The sequence below is a fragment of the Mustela nigripes genome, chromosome 8 (assembly GCF_022355385.1).
Source record: "Mustela nigripes isolate SB6536 chromosome 8, MUSNIG.SB6536, whole genome shotgun sequence".
NCBI classification, from domain to species: Eukaryota; Metazoa; Chordata; class Mammalia; order Carnivora; family Mustelidae; genus Mustela; species Mustela nigripes.
Window position 1 is genome coordinate 63,531,193 of NC_081564.1, and position 19,734 is coordinate 63,550,926.

At 42.2% G+C, this 19,734-nt stretch overlaps 1 protein-coding gene across 3 annotated transcripts in view; it reads left to right on the forward strand.

The window, feature by feature from the left end:
• SETBP1 (SET binding protein 1) overlaps positions 1 to 6,851 on the forward strand; it is a 361,300-nt gene extending 354,449 nt beyond the window's left edge. For all 3 annotated transcript variants that reach the window (XM_059409568.1, XM_059409569.1, XM_059409566.1), the window contains one exon: positions 1,428 to 6,851. In XM_059409568.1, the coding sequence (XP_059265551.1) occupies positions 1,428 to 2,050 (623 nt within the window). In that variant the 3' untranslated portion in view covers positions 2,051 to 6,851. The remainder of the gene's footprint in view (positions 1 to 1,427) is intronic.
• Positions 6,852 to 19,734: the final 12,883 nt, after the last annotated feature.

Consider the following 19,734-nt stretch of genomic DNA (forward strand, 5'->3'; position numbering starts at 1 on the left):
ATTCTGTGTCAGGCACAGCATGAGAGAGAAAGGGAATGAAGCAGGGAAAGGAATAAAGTGGGAGTGCCCCAGAATAAGCGAGAGTGGTATCCATGTTTTCAGCATTTTTATTCCTCATTTCCCTCAAGATAATTTACTCCGCCTCTCTACTGGTTGAAAAAACCTAGAATAACACAGCAAACCATGATGCCAGAATAAACACATTTCCTTTCGGTCTCAGTAATGTTTAGTAAGGGTCGGCGGCTTCTCCATGGGCGTCCTTGGAGTTGAGTATTTAGGGTATATCACAGCAGCAAAAAAAACTAAGTGAGGACACACCTCTTGGGTTCATAAAAAGGGAGGGGCCAGTGTGGAGACAGGGCAGCAGAGTATGTGTGAGTGCACACGCATGCGTGTGGGTACACACATGGTTGTACTTGCATGTACATGCGTGCTCAGGAACAGCACAGGGAGAAAGAATGACCTAAAGGAGGAAGGGTCCGCTACGTCTTGAAGCCATTCACACTTCACAGTGTCTGAACTTGCAGGGGAAGGGGTTCCGAAGGCTGGTTAGTGGTGGCAATACCAGACTTCTGGAGACTAGAAGTTTGACTCCAAGGCATCTAGCCAGCAAGACATGAAAAGAACTCTTTGCAGACAACCGACAGCCCAGTATGGGGAGTGTGAATGACTCAGAAACATCTGGCTGATTTCCCTCAAGGTTTCCAGAGGATGAATTGGTTAGTCGTTCAGTCAGTGGGACACTTCAGGCAGCTTGACAAATCCAGAACACTGGGGGCAAAAGTTAGAGAAATGGTGTCATCTCAGGTAGAGTGTCCTGGAAAATAATCCCCCTTTCTGTCAGTAGAAGAGGATTAGAGGTAAGGGGGTTCCTGTACAAGGTGTGTCAAGGTCAAGGTGTGTCTTTTGTGAGGTTGGTAGTAGGAATGAATGATCCAGATTGCTTTTTATAAAGGACTATTTGTCATTTTTTGCATCCAGCATCTACAAAGAAAGAAAGCATAACCTAATCCTAAATTCCGTCAGATCAAATGTCACAGGGCTGAATAAAAAAAAAAAAAAAAAAAAAAAGTTTTAATAGGGAAAGGTCATGGGAACACCAAGTCTGACCTTGACCGCCAGGGCAGAGTTTCCTACAAGGTGTGAGCTTCAGTTTCTAAGTCTCAAAAACAGCAACAAGGGTATTTCACAGAATTATTGTGAAGATGGAAATGGTATAGAAGGAATGCCGTGTACACAGAAGATACTTACTATTTTTATTATTTTCAGTTTCCATAAAGAGAAAGGAAGAAGAGATACCGGGTCACATCCATAGCATTGCTTTTCCAGGGTCGTCACGGCCAAGTACAGTGCCAGTCGTCCCTACACAGGCGGGGTTTCGGGCGGCTTGCCTCTGGTGCTCAACCTTCTCTCTTCCCCTCCTGCAGCCAGCTCCTCCCTGAAGAAGCGATTCAAGCGGCGGGAGATCGAGGCCATCCAGTGCGAGGTGCGCAAGATGTGCAACTACTCCAAGATCCTGTCCACCAAGAAGAACCTGGACCACGTGAACAAGATCCTAAAGGCCAAGCGGCTGCAGAGACAATCAAAGACAGGCAACAACTTCGTCAAGAAGAGGAGAGGGCGTCCGCGAAAGCAGCCCACGCAGTTCGACGAGGACTCCAGAGACCAAATGCCGGTGCTGGAAAAATGCATCGACCTTCCCAGCAAGAGGGGGCAGAAGCCGAGCCTCAGCCCGCTCGTCTTGGAGCCAGCGGCCACTCAAGACACCATCATGGCCACCATCGAGGCGGTCATCCACATGGCCCGGGAGGCGCCGCCCCTGCCCCCGCCGCCCCCGCCGCCCCTCCCGCCCCCGCCTCCGCCGCCGCCCCCGCCTCCCCCACCCCTGCCCAAGACCCCCCGAGGAGGAGGGAAGAGGAAACACAAACCTCAGCCTCCTGCTCAGCCCCTGCAGCAGCCGCCCCCGCAGCAGCCCCTGCCCCAGGAAGAGGAGGTGAAGGCCAAAAGGCAGAGGAAGTCCCGAGGGAGTGAGAGTGATGGCCTTCCCTAGGGTGGGTCTGGGCGTCTGAACCTGGGGCTGGGGGAACTGACACATTGGAAGTGCAGTGAGCCGGGGTGGGGGCAGAATCCCACGCTGCAGGGACACCGATGCCCTTCTCTCCAGAAGCTGGGCAGGCAGAATCGCGCCCGATGACGGGGTGGAGCCATCAGTAGCTCTTGGGAAAGCAAAGCAGGGGGACGCCTTCAAAAGAAGCTTGTCTGTGCTTCACAGCAGTTGCAAACCACGCGGCACTTCAGTATGGCTAGATCCTTTGCAGGCGAGCAGAAGACCCATGGAGGAGCAGAAAGCCGGTGGTGCTCTCCGACAGCCACCCGACCTCCTGCATCCAAGGTGCGTCTCTGATTCCATTGCATTTGCTGGCCAGGAAAATTGAAAGGGAAGCACCCTCAATTAGGAAACATTCCAAGGGGAGAAAAGCTGCAAATTTCTCGACTGGCTTTGTTGTAACCCATTTCCATTTACTTGGTTTTTACTTTTATTTTGGTTTTTCCAAGCTCGGCTAGGCTTCGGGGCACCAACATCATCTTCAGGTGACCTGAATCTTTCCATTAACCATACAGTTTCCCAGATGGATTCGTCATCAGAAGGTGGAATGCTAGTGATAGGCAACCTTAGACGTGGATCCAGATCCTTCTGTATGTCTCCTCTGTACCACACACTGATACTTAGCGTAGTCGGTTCCTAGTTTTCCTTTGCCTGTTGTATTTCCATATACCTTTTCATTAACTTACTTGTTGCCTTCTTTTCCTTGGTACACACCTAAATAATGTAAACTTTATGTGTGTTGTAATGTTCACCCTTGGCATGCTGTCCCAAGGAACTTGGCTTTGAATCCCAATCATTGTGAGACAGAGATACTCAGTATTGATAGAGCCTTTTTAATAAGTGATTTAGAGCAGCCGAGGATATGTTGGCCGGGGTGTCAACCAGGTTATTTTTATACTTAAAACATATCAGCAGAGAATAGGCAGAATAAAATGGTTTTAATAACCCATAGCAAATGGAATAACTGACAAATCACCAAAAATTGAAACCCCAGACCCACCAGAAAGACAAATGTCTAGCAATGCCTTGGTATGTGAATTTTCATACAAGTAACTATCGTAAGTCATTGAAAAAAGGAAACAACAAGACAATAGAATAAGTCCATTATCTCTTGGTAATTATTTCTTAAAAGCAAATGGGATTAAGTGTTCTTATCTGGAAAAAAAAGAAAGAAAGAAAAGAAAATGCTCAAAGGGTATCACCACTCCAATTGTATCAAGCCACCTTGGACAGAGTATCCAAATTGTGGTTGCCTTAATAAACTAAAACATTTTTGTACATAATGTAATTATAAATCTATCAGTCTGCATGGATGCAAACTGTGTGTGACAAATCGTCTTTTAAATGGTCAATTTCAACTGTACATTTCTCATCCAAGTTGTACTCTAGCCATCGGTTTAGCGTGGACAGATATTCCATCTCTAACACCCATTTCCACAGCTCAAGTGAAACATGTTAAGAAGACTCAGAATGAATATGAAGTTATTCCATCGCCGTAGATGTTTTCTAAAAGTCAGATGTGGAAATTTCAAATAAGTATTTTCGATTTCCTCCCTTCCTCCTCCCCTTACCTTCCCCAAGACATCAAACACCTGGCATGGTAGATTATAAAAAGAGAGACACTGAGAGACAGAATTCAATTTTCTAATAGGAATTAGAATATCTGGTTTACCTCCAAATTAAGATTCTTTACAGGAACTTGGGACTGGCTGGAAATTGTATTATCACTTCAAAACACAACACTATTTCCTTAGAGAGAGATGGATTTTTGTTGGGAACACAGGAGAATAAGGGATGGGATATCTATGGGAGTAAATTTTAAAAAATCCCAAGTTTATATGCTTGCGAACATCACTGCTCTGTCATGGCACCAACAATTGGGTGAAATTACCCACAGAGCCATCCTATTCTGCCCCGTCACCTTGGACTTAACATCATTTGCTCCCCACTAGGTCAGTCACATTTAATCCTAGTAATATGTAAGTTTAAAGGGATGCATTCTCCTGTACTTTAAAGCTTATATCATAGATACTCCGTTTGTGACCTAGGTGGACCTTTGGCATTTCACACAAGTTGAACAGCAAAATCAAACCAGCCACTTTCAATTTGTCATTCCTAAGCCATGTCTGAGTGGTTCTAAAGTCACCGGAGAGGAAGATTTAAATTAGCCCCGCTCACCCCACCGTTGCCATGAAAGAGCAACCATTTTCATTCCAATTAAACCATAAAGGGATTTCTCTCCTGTCAGGCTTTGAAAAATCATTTCCTTCATTCTTGCTTTTACCCTTCTTCCAGGCATTTCCCCCACCAAGACTGTGAGCAGACTAAACCTTCCTGCAGACGAGAATGGGCTGGCCCCTCTCTAAACTTCTTAAAGAAGGACCCCCACCCCTAATTGACATTAACCTCTAGTTGGAGAGGAATTTCAGAAAAGTTAAGGAGGCATTAGAATTTCCAGACCAAGGTAAGGCATTCCTGGAGGGATACAGCAGGCTTCTCACTTATACATAAACTCAGTTCTACAGTTGTCATGTGACTTAAATACAAATCCTCCATACTTAGGACCCTAAAAATAGATTAGAAAACTGCAGAGGAGCCAGGGTGAGACATGCTGAATAAACCCATGGAAGGTGGAAGCAAGTCCCAGCACCTGGCAACCTCCTCTCTCCCCTGCCCAGCGCCCCTTCCATGTCACGTGACCCTTCCCTTTTTCTTCTACCTTCCATTAACTTAACTCCTCTCACTGGTACAACCTTCTCCTTATTCTCTAACGCCTTCCCATTAGCCTCACCTCTCCTGTCCAGGCTCAACACTGGGCCAGTCTAGTTTCACCTCTCATTTGCTGCAGACCCAGGATGAGAGCCCCAGCAATCTTGACCTGGACCGAGGCATCTCTAGCCAGTCAACACTGCCTTCTGGGGCTGCATTTTTATTTAGAGAAGATGTCCTTTGGGATGTATAGGACTCCATAAACACCTCCACAAATTATTTCATTAGAAATCTCTTGTTTTGTTTTGTTTTTCTGGAATCCTTTCCTTCAGCAAGCAAGCGTGAACCCACTTATAGAGAGTCTGATTAGGGGTGAGCAGAGGATAAACTGAGATGCAGAAGCCTCCTTCTAGGTGATGATGGGTCTTCTGATCTACCCTCCTTAGTGGCTGAGGAGCCACTTGCATTTCAACCCCTCATCTCAGATGAAAGATCCAGAAGTCTGACTTCCTCAAATAGCATGGCTCTGGCTACAACCCAGGGAAGATAGGTCAAAAGAAAGGAGAGCATGTCAGGGGCTGGGTTGTGACTTGGCAGGACCGGGACTCAACAACCACTGACAGCCCAGAGTAGGTGACTAAGGGCTGACAGAGGATTAGCATGTTAACTTGGCTACTGTCCGGAGTGGGAGGCCATGTTCCATGGCAGCCGGAATTTGTGCTCTGCACATTGCTGGCTCTATAAATATGATAAGCAAGTGGTGACAGAATTATAGTATCAGGTGATGTACTACATGCAGATCATAAAGGATTTGGGTTTAGTACTTTTGGAGAAAAATCCCACTCCTACAGCTTATGACCCAACGATATTCAGACAATGAGTTTTTGGAGAATATTTTTCCCCTACCACTAGGAAGATTTACCTGGGAACTGTCTGAAGTCTATACATATATTTCCAAAGCCTTTAAATGCCAACTGTAGCATGGAGAGAGACGGGGTGGCAGAAGCCGAAATGCCTCAGAAGCCATTTAAGTGTTACATTGCGGGATTTTCAGTCCTTTTCATCATGTAAGAGTAGATAAATATAGACATTATTCTCAACACTACCCTCTAGTATCACAATGGTCCAAATGCCAGAGCTTACAGATAATGTCATCACAGTGCCTAGAAACTCAAACTGTAATATACCGTAGCATTTTCTTGGTGTTTTTTAAAGTTTCTTTCCACAATACAAGGCTCCCTCTGCCTCTTGTTTCTTGGAGAGTTTGCCCCACTGATGAGTCTTCCCTCCCGTGGGACTCGGTCATTTGGGGAACAGTCTTAGAAGCACATATCAACCAAGGAAGAAACTTCCTGGATATCGATTACCACTTCCCCAGGTATAATAAACACTACAGGGGGGAAGGATTGAGAAGAGCTGCCACCGGTCAACACTGAAGAGCAGTTCCAACCTAGGTTGGTGTCTTTCTTTTCTTCCTTTTTTAAAAAATCTATTTCTTAAATAATAATAAATGCACATGATGTGTTAAATATGTATATATATATTTCAAAAGAAAAAAATGGGGCACAAGATTGTCTTATAAGTCGTGCTGGCTAATTTTTAGTTTGTATTCATAAGTGGTTTTTAAAAGCCTTTTTTAAAGTGTAATTTGCATGTTCTACTTTGATTGTATGTAAACATATTTTAGAACAAAAAATGTATTTGTATTTTATTGAATATAGAGGCAAGAAAATTGTACATTGTTTGAAATGTTCTTTTTGTAACAGTTTTTATTCATAAAGCATTTTTGTACATTTAAAATGAACACGGACTTGCTGTTATTTGAGGCGTAGATACATCTGGCATGCTTTACTGTCATGCTCCTCCATGGTCTTAGATGTTGGGTTTTAAACATTTTTTCTAAAAGAAAGCTCAGTCTTTTTCGCTACCAGATCAGGTTAGCACAGTATAGAGCACTTAACTATTAAAAAAAAAAAGTTAATCCTATTCATATGTTATTCATTGTGTGAAATTAAAGACATTCAATTCAGTCTAACATGAGTTGTGAATTCTTTTGTTTTATTTTCCATCTGGTTCACATCACTAAGGAGTTTAATAGTATTTGGGGGGTCTTTGCTCACACAAACTGGACAGAGAATCATTGAGAAAATTCTAACCAAACTTCTGCCTTTTGTCTGAATCTGGGAAGAATGTTTGGCGCAGGATTTGAGACTGATTTACTGGGTTACTGTTCAGAATACATTACACCTGAACATAAAGCCAATGGCTGATTCAAAGAACCAGTCAGAACCTCTGCTGAAAGCAATCAAAGCTTGTCGTATGATGTTGGAGACCCATCCTGCCCTAGATTTTTTGAACATTGTGGATAGGGATTAAACTTTCTTACCAAATATCCCATGATGTCAGATATCTGAAGGATAGATTCCTGGCTGGAGTTCAAGTTTGGAGTGATAGGAAAGGCTAGTTAATCAACTATAGCCAGTTAGAGGTCACCTAGCCAACGTCCACCAGTCTGAACAAGACCATGAGGACAAGAGCCAGGAGTGAGAAGTCCTTGTTCTGAAGGAACTTACAAGGCCTGAGTGTGAAAAACAAACTCGCAGTTCTAAGTGAAACATGGCAAGCGGTAAAACTGATGGTGTCCCAGGAGAAGTGGGGGGGCCGCCAGGCTGGCACTTTCTTCTCCTCACACTCTGTTCTAATTTTTCGTTTAGAGTCAAGTTGTTTTTTTTTTTTTTTAAAGCCCTTCTGAAGTAGAATTTCCATGCTCTACTTGGATAGTATGTAAACATACATACATTTATGTATTTTTCATTCTTTCTTTAACCTGATGTTCCACTTTCAAAAGCCAACAAGGTATGTAAGAAACGTGACCCACTCTCATCCCTAACTATCAATCGGACCCGCTGTGACACTTATTAGGACTTTGGGTATTTGCAGCACCCAGGCTGGGATAACGGGAGTCTGGTGGAATGAATGGAAGCTGTCAGAGTAGATTATCAGAGCAGCCTCAGGACGGTCAGATCACGGCCGCTTTAGGTAGCCTCCTGGGACTCAGAGAATTCAGTCAGCAACTTCTAACAAAGCAGAATTTGCCCTCTTTTCCCTCTCTGCCAACCATCTTGCACTGGAACCAGGAAAATTTAAATTGATATAGTCCTCTTTCCAACTTGGGTTCATTAAACTGGTGGTATTCCTGAAATCAGCAAGGACTTCCCAGCAGGGAAAAAAGGTTTGCCTTGGAATGGATTGATTCCCCATCCTTTGAGGGTTCTAATCAGTGCACAGAGTGACCATGTGCTGACAAAGACTCTGGGGGAAGTCCGATGCGTTCACACGTGGGGCTGGCATGAATCTCCATCTACAAACAGGTGGGTGAAAGGAAATAGATACCGTTAAATTTCTCTGCAACTCAACATTATTAATTTTTAAGCCCCCATTCCACCAGCATAGCAGAATCTTAGTTCCAGACCTAGGGGGTCACTTGCTAACCTAAAGGGGAAGGAAGGAAAGATCACTTAGAAAACCTCACTCCAACTTCCTTCCAAATCCTTTCTCTGTGCCCCAGAGTCCTTTCTACTTGCCTAGTGTCTAGGTATTTGAAACTTAAAAGCCAGTGGCAGTGGGGAGAAGTATTTTTAATTTCTTTCCCCTGTGCTTTCTGCTGTCAGATGCATGCCTTGAGGGGATGAGCACAAGCCCGCCTCCCTGACTGGACTGGGCAAGGACACCAGTAGCACGGAGGACCTATTGGAAATCAGTTATGGCTTCAAAAATTTCAACCTGTTGGGGCACCTGGGTGGCTCAGTGGGTTAAAGCCTCTGCAATTGGCTCAGGTCATAGTCTCAGGGTCCTGGGATCGAGCCCCGCATCAGGCTCTCTATTCAGCAGGGAGCCTGCTTCCTCCTCTACTTCTCTGCCTGCCTCTCTGCCTACTTGTGATCTCTGTCTGTCAAATAAATAAATAATCTTAAAAAAAAAATTTCAACCTGTCACACATGTACTAGGGAGTGAGGACAATAGGATATGAAAAGCTAAAAGATTTGCCCAAGGTCATAGAAGGCTCTTTACAGGTTAGATGAGATAATGACCGGGTGCAAAAGGAATCGGGAAGAAGGCGACGGTGGTGTGTGTGTCTCTGCTGTTTCTCATGACACTTTCACTTTTATGGGAAATGCCCATATCCAGGGTGTTATGTGTGACACAGTGGTGGCAGTGCACTGCCTAAAGTGTCACGAGGGCTTCTTTTTACAGAATTAATTGAAGGGAAAACAGGTTCCAGGTCTTGTTGACCTGTATCTATGCTAAATGAGGAAGTAACAGATTAGAAATAGTAAAACCTCGAAAGGGTTAGAAACCACACATCTTCGCTCATAACTATGAGATATATGAATAAAATATGCTATTTTAAATTGTAATTCTCCCATTTTTAGTGGGTAGGGCAGTAAAATAAGAATCGAGACACCTGGGATGTATTTCTGCTTGGTCACTAAAAGAATTCTATGCCCAGGTGAAACTTGTCGGAATCTCCCTTGCTTACTCTCAAATGGGAGGTTCAACTCTCAAGAATATCTGGGTCTCAGGGCGCCTGGGTGGCTCAGTGGGTTAAAGCCTCTGCCTTCGGCTCATGTTATGATCTCAGGGTCCTGGGATCGAGCCCTGCATTGGGCTCTCTGCTCAGTGGGGAACCTGCTTCCCTCCTCTCTCTGCCTGCCTCTCTGCCTGCTTGTGATTTCTGTCAAAGAGATAAATAAATTCTTTAAAAAAAAAAAAAAAAAGAATATCTGGGTCTCAAGTCTCCGGTGCCGTCATTTTGCACCTTCCAACCAGGTCGCACCTTGAGTTTCCATTTTTATCTCCCACCACTGCGTAAAGCCAATGACATGTTGGAGTTGTCACCTCAAGCCTGTCCTGTCCTAATCTGATCGAACCATGTGAGGGTATGGAAGATGAGTGGGGAAAAAAAATAGAATCATGAGGACACATATATAATCACGTTTTTCTTCCTTTTTTCCTTATTTCCTTCCCTGTCTGCACATTGCCAAGTACCAAAAATGTGAGGATGAGCAAGGAAGACAATCTCACTGAGGTTTAAGCAAGCAAATCCAAATCATGAACTCTCTGCTCCCATCTCTACCTGTCCAACGTCTCCTCATCTTCTAAAGTTCAAATCAAGCCCCACCTCTTCTGGGAAGTTTCATGTCCACAACCCACAAATTCTCAAACCACTCTTTTGGTTACTCTTCTTAATAATACCACATGTGACAGAGTATAACCCTCAGCCAGGGCTGCCATGTCCCGTTGCGGAGGTTGTGCCCTGCACAAGCAGACCTGGCTGAGAAAGAAAGTAGGAGCTGAAATCCAGCCTGCACTGTCCTTGTCAAGCCGTGCACCCTTGCTGTGGCATCTGTACGAGATAAGCATCTTACTCTCACAAAACTGATTATGTGAGAAAAAGCTTTAAAAAAAAAATTTGAGATCTGTGCATCTCTGGGAGGTAGAGATGATCTCTGCAGCTGCTTCTCAGACCATCCAAGCTGTCCTTGCCCCTGAGACCCCCAAGACCAGTCTCTCATGATTTCCCTCACTGCGTTCATTACTACCACTCCAGAAGACCCTAAATCCATCCCCACTCTAAACAACTGGAAGAAAACAATGAAACGAGATGTGATCGTTCATTTTATGTGTCAGCCTGACTGGCCACAGGTTGCCCCAATGAAACATTGCTTCCGAGTGTGTCTGTGAGGGTGTTTCCAGGTGAGATTCGTGTTTCAATCAGGAGACCGAGTTAAGTGGATTGCCCTCCCCCGTGTGGCAGGGCCTCAGCTTGTGCTGTGAGGGCCTGGATAGAGTAAGGGGCGGGGGGGGGGGGGGGGGGGGGGCCCCCCCCCTTTTTTCCCCCCCCCCGGGGGGGGACTCGCCTCTCCTTTTCTGCCTCACTGCTGAGATGGAACCTCTCAGTGCACATCGCATCTTCTGCCCCCCAACGGGGATTTACACCATCGGCTCCCCAGGTTCTCAGGCCTTGGAGTGTGGACTGAAGGACACCACCGGCTTTCCTGGGCCTCCAGCTTGCAGACAGCCGACCGTGGGACTTCTCGGCCTCCATTACCAAGTGAGTCAATTCCTATGTTAAAAAGAAAAAAAATCACACACTCTCTCTGTCTGTGTATAAATATAATCTATTAGTTCTGTTCCTGTCTGGAGAATCCTAATACAACCAGACGCCTGCCTGGGCAAACACGTCAGGTAGTTTCAGGGCGCACACAGAGATCTTTGCAGTTTTGTCACAAGGATAGCGCTCAAACACCCCCCCCACCCCAGTTTCTAGACCATCACCGCAAAAATTTCCCTTTGCTGACCACTCTCTCCCTCACCATCCTCATCCCTGGCAATCACTAATGTGTGCTCCAGCTCAACGATTTTCTTACTTCAAGAATGTTACATTAAAAAGTTGTGAAGATAGTACAGAGAGTTCCCATAAACCCTGTAATAAGACCAGGTTCCCTTAGTAGTAACATCTTACAGTATAGTGTGGCATCTATGTCACAAGAAAACAAATTTTTACATTATTATTAACTATATATTATTCGGGTATCTTCAGTTTTTAGTTCACCTCCATTTTCATGTTCTGGAATCCCTTCCAGGAGACCACATCACATTTAGTCACGTCTCCTTAGGCCCCTCTTAGCTGTGACAGGTTCTCATACTTCCCTTGCTTTTTTTTTTTTTTTTAATTATTTTTTATTTTTTATAAACATATATTTTTATCCCCAGGGGTACAGGTCTGTGAATCACCAGGTTTACACACTTCACAGCACTCACCAAAGCACATACCCTCCCCAATGTCCATAATCCCACCCCCTTCTCCACTTTCCTTGCTTTTAATACCCTTGACCGACCATCTTGAGGAGTATTGGCCATGTATGTCCTTGAGTTGGGTTTGCCGGATTTTTTTTTCATTAGTCTGGGGTCATATGTTCTTGAGAAAATGACCGCAGAAGTAGGGTATACAGACTATCAAGACTTACCACTGCTGATTTTAACCTTGACCACTTGGCTGATAAGTTGCTTTCACTCCTCTCCCCCAGCTTTCTCATACATTGTTCCTTGGAAGGAACCCACCACATGGAACCCACACTCAAGAAATGGAGAGTTATGCTTCTCTCCTTCTGGGTTGCGTATCGACATAGATTATTTGAAATCCTCATAAACAGAAGAGTGGGTTTTTTAAAAAATACTTTTTGTTTTGAAATAATGTTAGGCTTACAGAAAAGTTGCTAAAACAATATGGGATTCTACTTTAATGCCTCCACCCCGTTTTCCCCTAATGTTAACATCTTACATAGCCATAGTATAATTATCAAAATTAAGAAATTAACTTTGCAACAATATTATTAGCTGAAATATACACTTTAGATTCTACCGTTCTTTCCAAAAATGTCTTTTTTTAATCTTTTAAAAAATGTAATCATGGTAAAATACACATGACAGAAAATTTAGCACCTTGACCATTTTTAAGCGCACACTTCAGTAGTGTTAAGTATAGTCACATTGTTGTGCAACTAATCTCCAAAACCTTTTCATCTTGTAAAACTGAAACTCTGTATGCATTAACAGCAACTCCCCACTCCCCACCTCCCCAGCCGTGGCATTCTACTTTCTGTTTCTCTGAGTTTGACTACTCTAGGTATCTCAGATAAGTGGAATCATATAGAAATTATCTTTTATATCCATTTATTCACTTATTTAATGAGTGATTTATATTGACATGGACTCATGGATATCAATTTTATACTCTGGGTTATATTCTGATACCACTTGATTTAGTTGCTGCTTAAATTATTAGAATTATAGCCACTGGGAATTCTTTCAATTGGATCCTATATTTCTTTGACATATCCTCATCATTGCATGTGCATAATTTTTGGGGGGGGGGGATAGGGATTGGTGGCACCTTTTACTTTCTGACATTATAAGATGTTCCAGACTCCTCTTGTATATTTCCTGTGCCAGTCCTAGAATTAACCATTTCTCTAATGATCTAAGTTCTTTTATTAAAGAATGGTATTAGAAGCCAAGATATGGGCACTGCATTTGTGTATTGCTATTGGTATGTCACTACTATTTGGCTCTCTCAGCTGGCGAAGCAAGGAAATATGTATGTGTATACTAACCTGCGTATGTACACTATATATAAATATTTTTAAATCCAAACATCTGTATCTCTATTAAGCTAAATATGAGTCTAAACTGGTATCTCTAACTGTAATAAATTACCACATGATCATTCTAGCCTTCTGCTCTTGCTTATCTGTAACCTTCCACTCCAGCAGAAAAAAACTCGGTTCTTGTCATCTGCCATTCATTTACTCAATTGTTTAATTCCAGTAAGCCAGTATCAGAGTAGTTGACTTACACCGATGCTTTTGAATTGGCTTTTTTTTTTTTTTTCACTTAGCATAAATTTTTTGAGGTTTATCCAAGTTGTGTGTTTCAGTAGTGGGTTTCACCTCATTGCTAGGTAGTACATTATGGCATGGATATATCAGGGTTTTTCAACTATTCACCCATCGAAAGTCATTTGGGTAGTTTCTAATTTGGGGCTATTACAAATAAAGTTGCTATGAATATTGATATGCAAGTAAGTGTGTGGAAATAAATTCTAATTTATCTGGGAAAATTACTCCAAACTCCAATTGCTGGGCTATTTGGTCAGTCCTTTTTAGTTTTGAATGGAACCGATAAATGATTTTTTTTTTTAGAGCAATTATACCATTTTACATTCCCACCAGCAATGTATGAATAACAGAGTTTCTCTGCATCCTCGCTAGCATTTGATGTTTGTTATCACTACCTTCCATTTTAGCCATTCTGATAGGTACACAGTGATAACTCATTGTGGTTTAAATTCGCATTTCTATAATGGCTAATAATGCTGAACAACTTTTCAACTGTTTGCCATCTGTATATCCTCTCCAGTGAAATGTCTATGCATGAATTTTGCCCCTTCTTTAATTAGATTTGTTTTAATGCTGAGTTTTGAGAATGTTTTATATTTCTAAATATAAGGCTTTATTGGATATGTGACTTGCAAATATTTTATTCCTAGTCTGTAATTTGTCTTTTCACTTACATTTAAAGTCTTAAAATATGAGTGTTATTCACATTTGAGCATGAGGAAACAGGCTCAACAAGATAAAGGACTTGTCTTTTAAATACACAGTTATTAAGGGCATAGCTGGGATTAGAACTTGTACATGCTAAGTCCCAGCCAAGTGCTTTTCTATAATGGACCATAATCTTGGTGATGTCACACTTGGTAATGTGTTTCCCTTTCTTGATGCCAAAGACTCTTTCAATTAATAATAGACTGTTATTTTGGAAGAAACCTTAGAAAGATTATAGCTCAAGTCCTTCCATTAACAAATGATAAAACTGAGCACAGGGAGATGAAATGAATCAGCTGTGTTCACATGCTTACTAATTAATGATGGAACCCAGCCGAGAGCCCAAGGCCGGGACTCCCAGTCTGACTCTTTGCCTGTCCTACCACACACACCCTTGGTACTCCTCAAGTCTCTGCATTGTTATCTTGCCCGTGTCCTAGATCTTAGGGGAGGAGAGAATAATGACCTGAGAGCTCATAAAGGAGCTCTTCAACTGGAAGGGCAAAGCGAAGTAACTAACAGCCCCGGAAAACAAAATGGCACCAAAGCCAATTGATGTGGACACCTGATGAGCCTTGGAAGCTTTACCTGTGAGGATGCATGGGGGCTGCTGGTGCCTATGAATGTTATCACCGCACCCCCAAACAGATTTATTTCCCCACAATATCTGTGGGGAAATAAATCTTCATAGAGGCTGTTTGTGCCTGAGTTATCTTGATTCAAAATGCTAAAATATATTTCTCTTAAATAAATGAATTTTCCTCAGTGCAGCAATTTATATATACACCTTCCACTGCTCTCTTCCTCACCACCCCCCTACCTTTTCACACCCATCCAGGCACACACATGCCTTGATGCAGGCTGGGGTGGAGTGGTAATGACCCACACTGCTAGGAAAAGAGGCTCTGCTTCTCTTTCGGCCTGAGCTAGAGCCTTTGGCTTAGGAGAACGTCAGTTATACACTGTTGTGTTCTTGGTGACCAAGGAAATGTACATGTTTAGAAATAACCATGAGGCTCCCAAAGGCTCTCTAAACTCTCTGGGTCTCTGCGGACATTTCACTTTTTAAAACTATGTATTATAAAATAAAACAGTAATACAGAGACCACACCAAATATGATTTCTTGAATCCTTGTAAGGTAAAGCATTCTATAAGCACCACCCAGGTCAAAAAATAAAAACTATTAAACTACCCCAGAAGTGCTTCCGTGTTCCTCATCCAGCTCAGCCCATCCTTCCTCCAAAAGTCTCGACTTTTACAGAAATCACTTCAGTGCACTTCTTTATGGTTTTATCAGCCAGGTTTACCTTCCCAGACATGAACAGATAGTCTCCTCCATTTTTTAAACTTGCTGTGCCTTTTAGGTCTCTTTGAATGTACATGTCTCCCCTTCATCCCTTACTCTTCTCTCCATGGTCCTGTTGAAGAAGCTTGGCTCTTTGCAATGCAGAGGTGCCCACAATGTGGATGTTGCAGACTCCTGGTGTAGTTCAACATGTTCCTCTGTCCTCAGAGTTCCCTGAAAATTGGTAGCTAGATCCAGAGCTATCTCCAGAAATAGCTGAAATCAGGTCTGATCCCTTAGGAAAGACTGTAAGTGGAACTGTATCCATTCATCAAGAGGCACATAATGTCTGGTTGTCTCTCTGTAATGTGAATAGCTATTGATACTCAATGCCTAGAGCTATTAATTTATTAAGGATTGAAAAATGGTGACATTTTAATACTGTCATTACTTTCCACTGATTAGTCGGCATGGTTTTATAAAGAGGTGTTTTCCCTTATCTCCTCTGCAGTCACCTGGTGGTACAGTTCATATAAGAAAAGCATAAGAAATATTTGATTCTGCCTTTTATTTTCTGGATAACAAGTCCGTTCCCTATCACCCTCCAAAAGCGATCAACTAGTCTTTTTTAATATTATTTTGAACTCAAGGATTTAAACATATTTGAAGGGTTTCACTCTGTTGCAATTATTATCATTATTAAAGCTCAAATTGGCCCATCTGTGGCCAGCTGGAGTCGCTTCAAGTTGGCTCCTGAATGCTTTTTGTCTAACCCCAGCAGCTTCATATAACCTAGTGGCTTTGATAGCTTCTTGGCTATCTGATGTGATGAGATGTCCTAAGCTCATCTGGTCATTTTTTTCTGTTCAGATCTTAAACGAGCCACTTCTCTAGGAGTTCTTATTTTGCTTTGTTTTGTACATTTTTAAGTGGGAAATGGTATTTCAAGACCAAATTTTGAGCACCAGGGCTAGCTGGGTAGATAGATAGATATAGATAAACTGAGATAAATTTGAACTGAAAAATATCAGTATGAACTTGGTGTATGTGTTCATAATGATACTTCTAAATCAAATACCTGAATTTGAATCAGAAGAGTTTTTACTAAAACTTACATCTTTTTTTTTTCATACCATGAATCTTAAGGACTAAAGGCAAATGAAATAGAAGAACCATAACTATTCATTTTTTCTATTCCACATCATATATACAACAGTCTCTGTGGAACAACTTAATTCCATCATCAATATGATTTTCTAAAAAGTGGGGGGAAAGCAGCATGAGATTCCTGCTTCTCCCATCTTTATTGCTGTTCTCTGTCCACATTTTCAGAACATAAAGAACACATATACTTGCTCTCTTTTGACACACACTCAATCTTAGTTCTAAAACTAGTTGAGTATTTAGTACTAAACCACTGGAATCTGACCAGTGTGTCTACTTGTTCTGGTGTCTGAAGCTCAAAGTCAAGTAAATTCCTAAGAAAAGATTCTTGGGAGTATCATTTCCCAAGTCCTAGCAGGTCAATAGGTTGGTGCCCTTTACACGTGAAAGTCCATTTGTTGTGTATAAAATCCTTGTCTCACACTTTCTCTCCCTGAGTCTTTGAAATAGGTCCCTCCTTCTCCACTGGCATGAAATGCTGCTTTTGAAAATGATCTAATGTTCTTTCTTTGAAAGTCCCTTGCTTTTGCTTTAAAATCCAATCATTTTACTAGAATATATTTTGGTGTTTGTCAATATTCTCTTAAATACATAACCAATTTCTTTTAAGGCAAGTCTTTCTGAACCCTATTTTTTCAGATTCTTTATTCTGCTTCCTTGTTTTGGTTTTCTTCTTGAGGGACTCCTGTTACCCTTCCAGGATCTTTGCATGGCTCCAATTTTAGCCACAATATCATACGTTCTTTCTCCCTCTTCATTCTATTCCTTTTTTAATTTAAAATTTAAAAATTTATTAAAATTTGTTTAACCTTGGATTTCTCTTCAGGTATTTTCATTTTGTGTTCATTCACTCGGGTATTCCTTCTGCGTTCATTTTCATGTTTTGACTTATTTTTGTTGATTTCAAATCTGTCCCTGAGTCCTGTCACTTCATTTCTGAGGTCTTCCTAATTCATGTTGTTCTTCTTTTATATCTTTTAACATTTTCTTCATGTCTTTGAGCTCATTCTGAAACAGCAGGCTGGGGTTTTGTTTTATGGGCATGTTTTACTGGAATATGTTTATTCTACCTCTTGATTCTCTTTTTACAATAACATATTTTAAATTATTTAAAAGTTGACACGTTTTGGTTTCTAATTTTTATTTGAAATTACTTTTCCTAAACTTTTACAAAGAGACGAGGGTGAGGACGGCCTAATTCCCCTTCACTCCATCTTCTGTGTTTCCCTGTCGTGTTAAACATGTTGGTTTATGTCCTAAGATTTCCTGCCCCAGTTTCCCTCACCCACTCTTCTCAGAACCTTCTCTCTCCACCGTATTATCCCTATCCTCTCTTGCACTGGTCATTTTATTTTTTATTTTTAGTGTTTTAGTTTTCTCTTAAAGATTTAAAAAATATATATTTTTTAAGTAACCCCTACATCCCATGGGGAGCTCAAACTTCTAATCCCAAGAGCAAGAGTCACGTGCTTTATGGACTGAGCCAGCCAGGTGCCCCTCTGGTGTCCTTTTAAATGACACACGGGTTTGGGGTAAGTATATTCTCCAGCGTATTCTCAGTGGCCACGTGCTAACCACTGGCTAGACCTGAAGGGGCCTAGAGGCCATCTCTGCTCACAAGCTAAGATTGTCTCTGCCTCTCTCTGTGGATCTGACACGCAAAGTGAAAGAAGACGGCTAGGCCAGGACCTCAGGACTTGAGGAGTTACAAGGAGAAGCAGGATATATTTAAGTTAAAAAAGGAGCCAAACCTGACCTTAAAGTGTGGATCTAGACTGCTGGAAAGGGCAAAGGAGAGGTATCCCTGGCGTGTGTCATAAACAGGAGGAAGGAAGTATAAGCAAACATGCTGTAGGCTATGCATGCGCTATGATCGTGGAACAGAGATCAGACAGGCTGGTGTGGGAAGGTGTCACAGAAGAGGAAGAAAGGATCAGTGTGGAATAGACCTGGATAAATAGGAAAGCATCGTTTTGTTAAAAAGAAAGAAAATTGGGCTGAAATTGCTGAGCATTTATGATACATTTTAAAAACAATAAACCAGGATTCAAAATTCCAGAGAGATTGGCTTATGCTTTATGGTCCAAGTCTTTTATTTTCATTATGTGCTCCCTTTAATACTTAGTACTGTGCACACAAAATATTCTCAAATTTGCTGATTCAGCACAATAATAAATTACCATAGGCCCACTCCATAAAAAAGTCTGTGGGAGCCAATATAAATACAGTGGCCATAACACAGGTGCCAGCCCTCAGGGAAAGGACAGCCAATGATGGCTAACATAATTGAGATAAAACATTCACAAACCAGGGTGGCTATGAATTACCATCAGCAGGGCTCAATTAAAAAAAAATACACTCCTATTTAATATTTTTGAGAGAGGTTCTTTTCAGGACCCACTTACCTAGGTGCAGCAAGCAAAGAGCAAATGACTTCCAGCTCACAGAGAGGTAAATGTCAGTACTTAATAAAGGCCATTTTTCTTCATCTTCCTCTCCTTACTTCTCTACCACAAATGCGATACAGTTTCTCCTAGAGCAGGAGCTGGCAAACTTATGGCCAAGGCCTAAACCCAACCTTCTCCCTGTTTCGTATGGCCTACAAGCTAAGAATGGTTTTTACATTTTGATTAAAAAATCCAAAGAAAGATAAGATTTCATGTCCCGTGAAAATTATATGAAATTCAAATTTTAGTGTCCATCTATAAAGTTTTATTTAAACCCAGCCCCGCTCATTCATTAAAGTGTTGTCTGTGGCTGCGTTCCCACTACCGCAGAGTTGAGTAGTTATAACAGAGAACGTTCAGCTCGCAAGGCCTGTGTAAGATGTTTACTGCCTGACCCTAAAAGAAAAAGCGTGCTGGCCCCTGGCACAGACTAACTGAACTGCTGGTCACCAGGAAGTTAAAACACAGGTTGTGTGCACACAATTCAGCTCATTAGGAAAGTTGCCTTGTAGTACTTTCCTCAGCTCCTGAGAGGGAATCATAATCCCCATCTCATGTTTATAACTTCCTACCCCATTCCCTTTCATGCCATGCTTCAGGGACCCTCGGTCACCAGGTCTTCTAGTCCCTAGATTAGGCTGTATTTACAGGTTCCCCATTATCTGAAAGCCCGGTGTTCCTGGGAAATCGTAAGTTGAAATGGCATCAAGAAGCTGTTAATGGTTGGGCGCCTGGGTGGCTCAGTGGGTTAAGCCGCTGCCTTTGGCTCAGGTCATGATCTCAGGGTCCTGGGATCGAGTCCCACATCGGGCTCTCTGCTCAGCAGGGAGTCTGCTTCCTCCTCTCTCTCT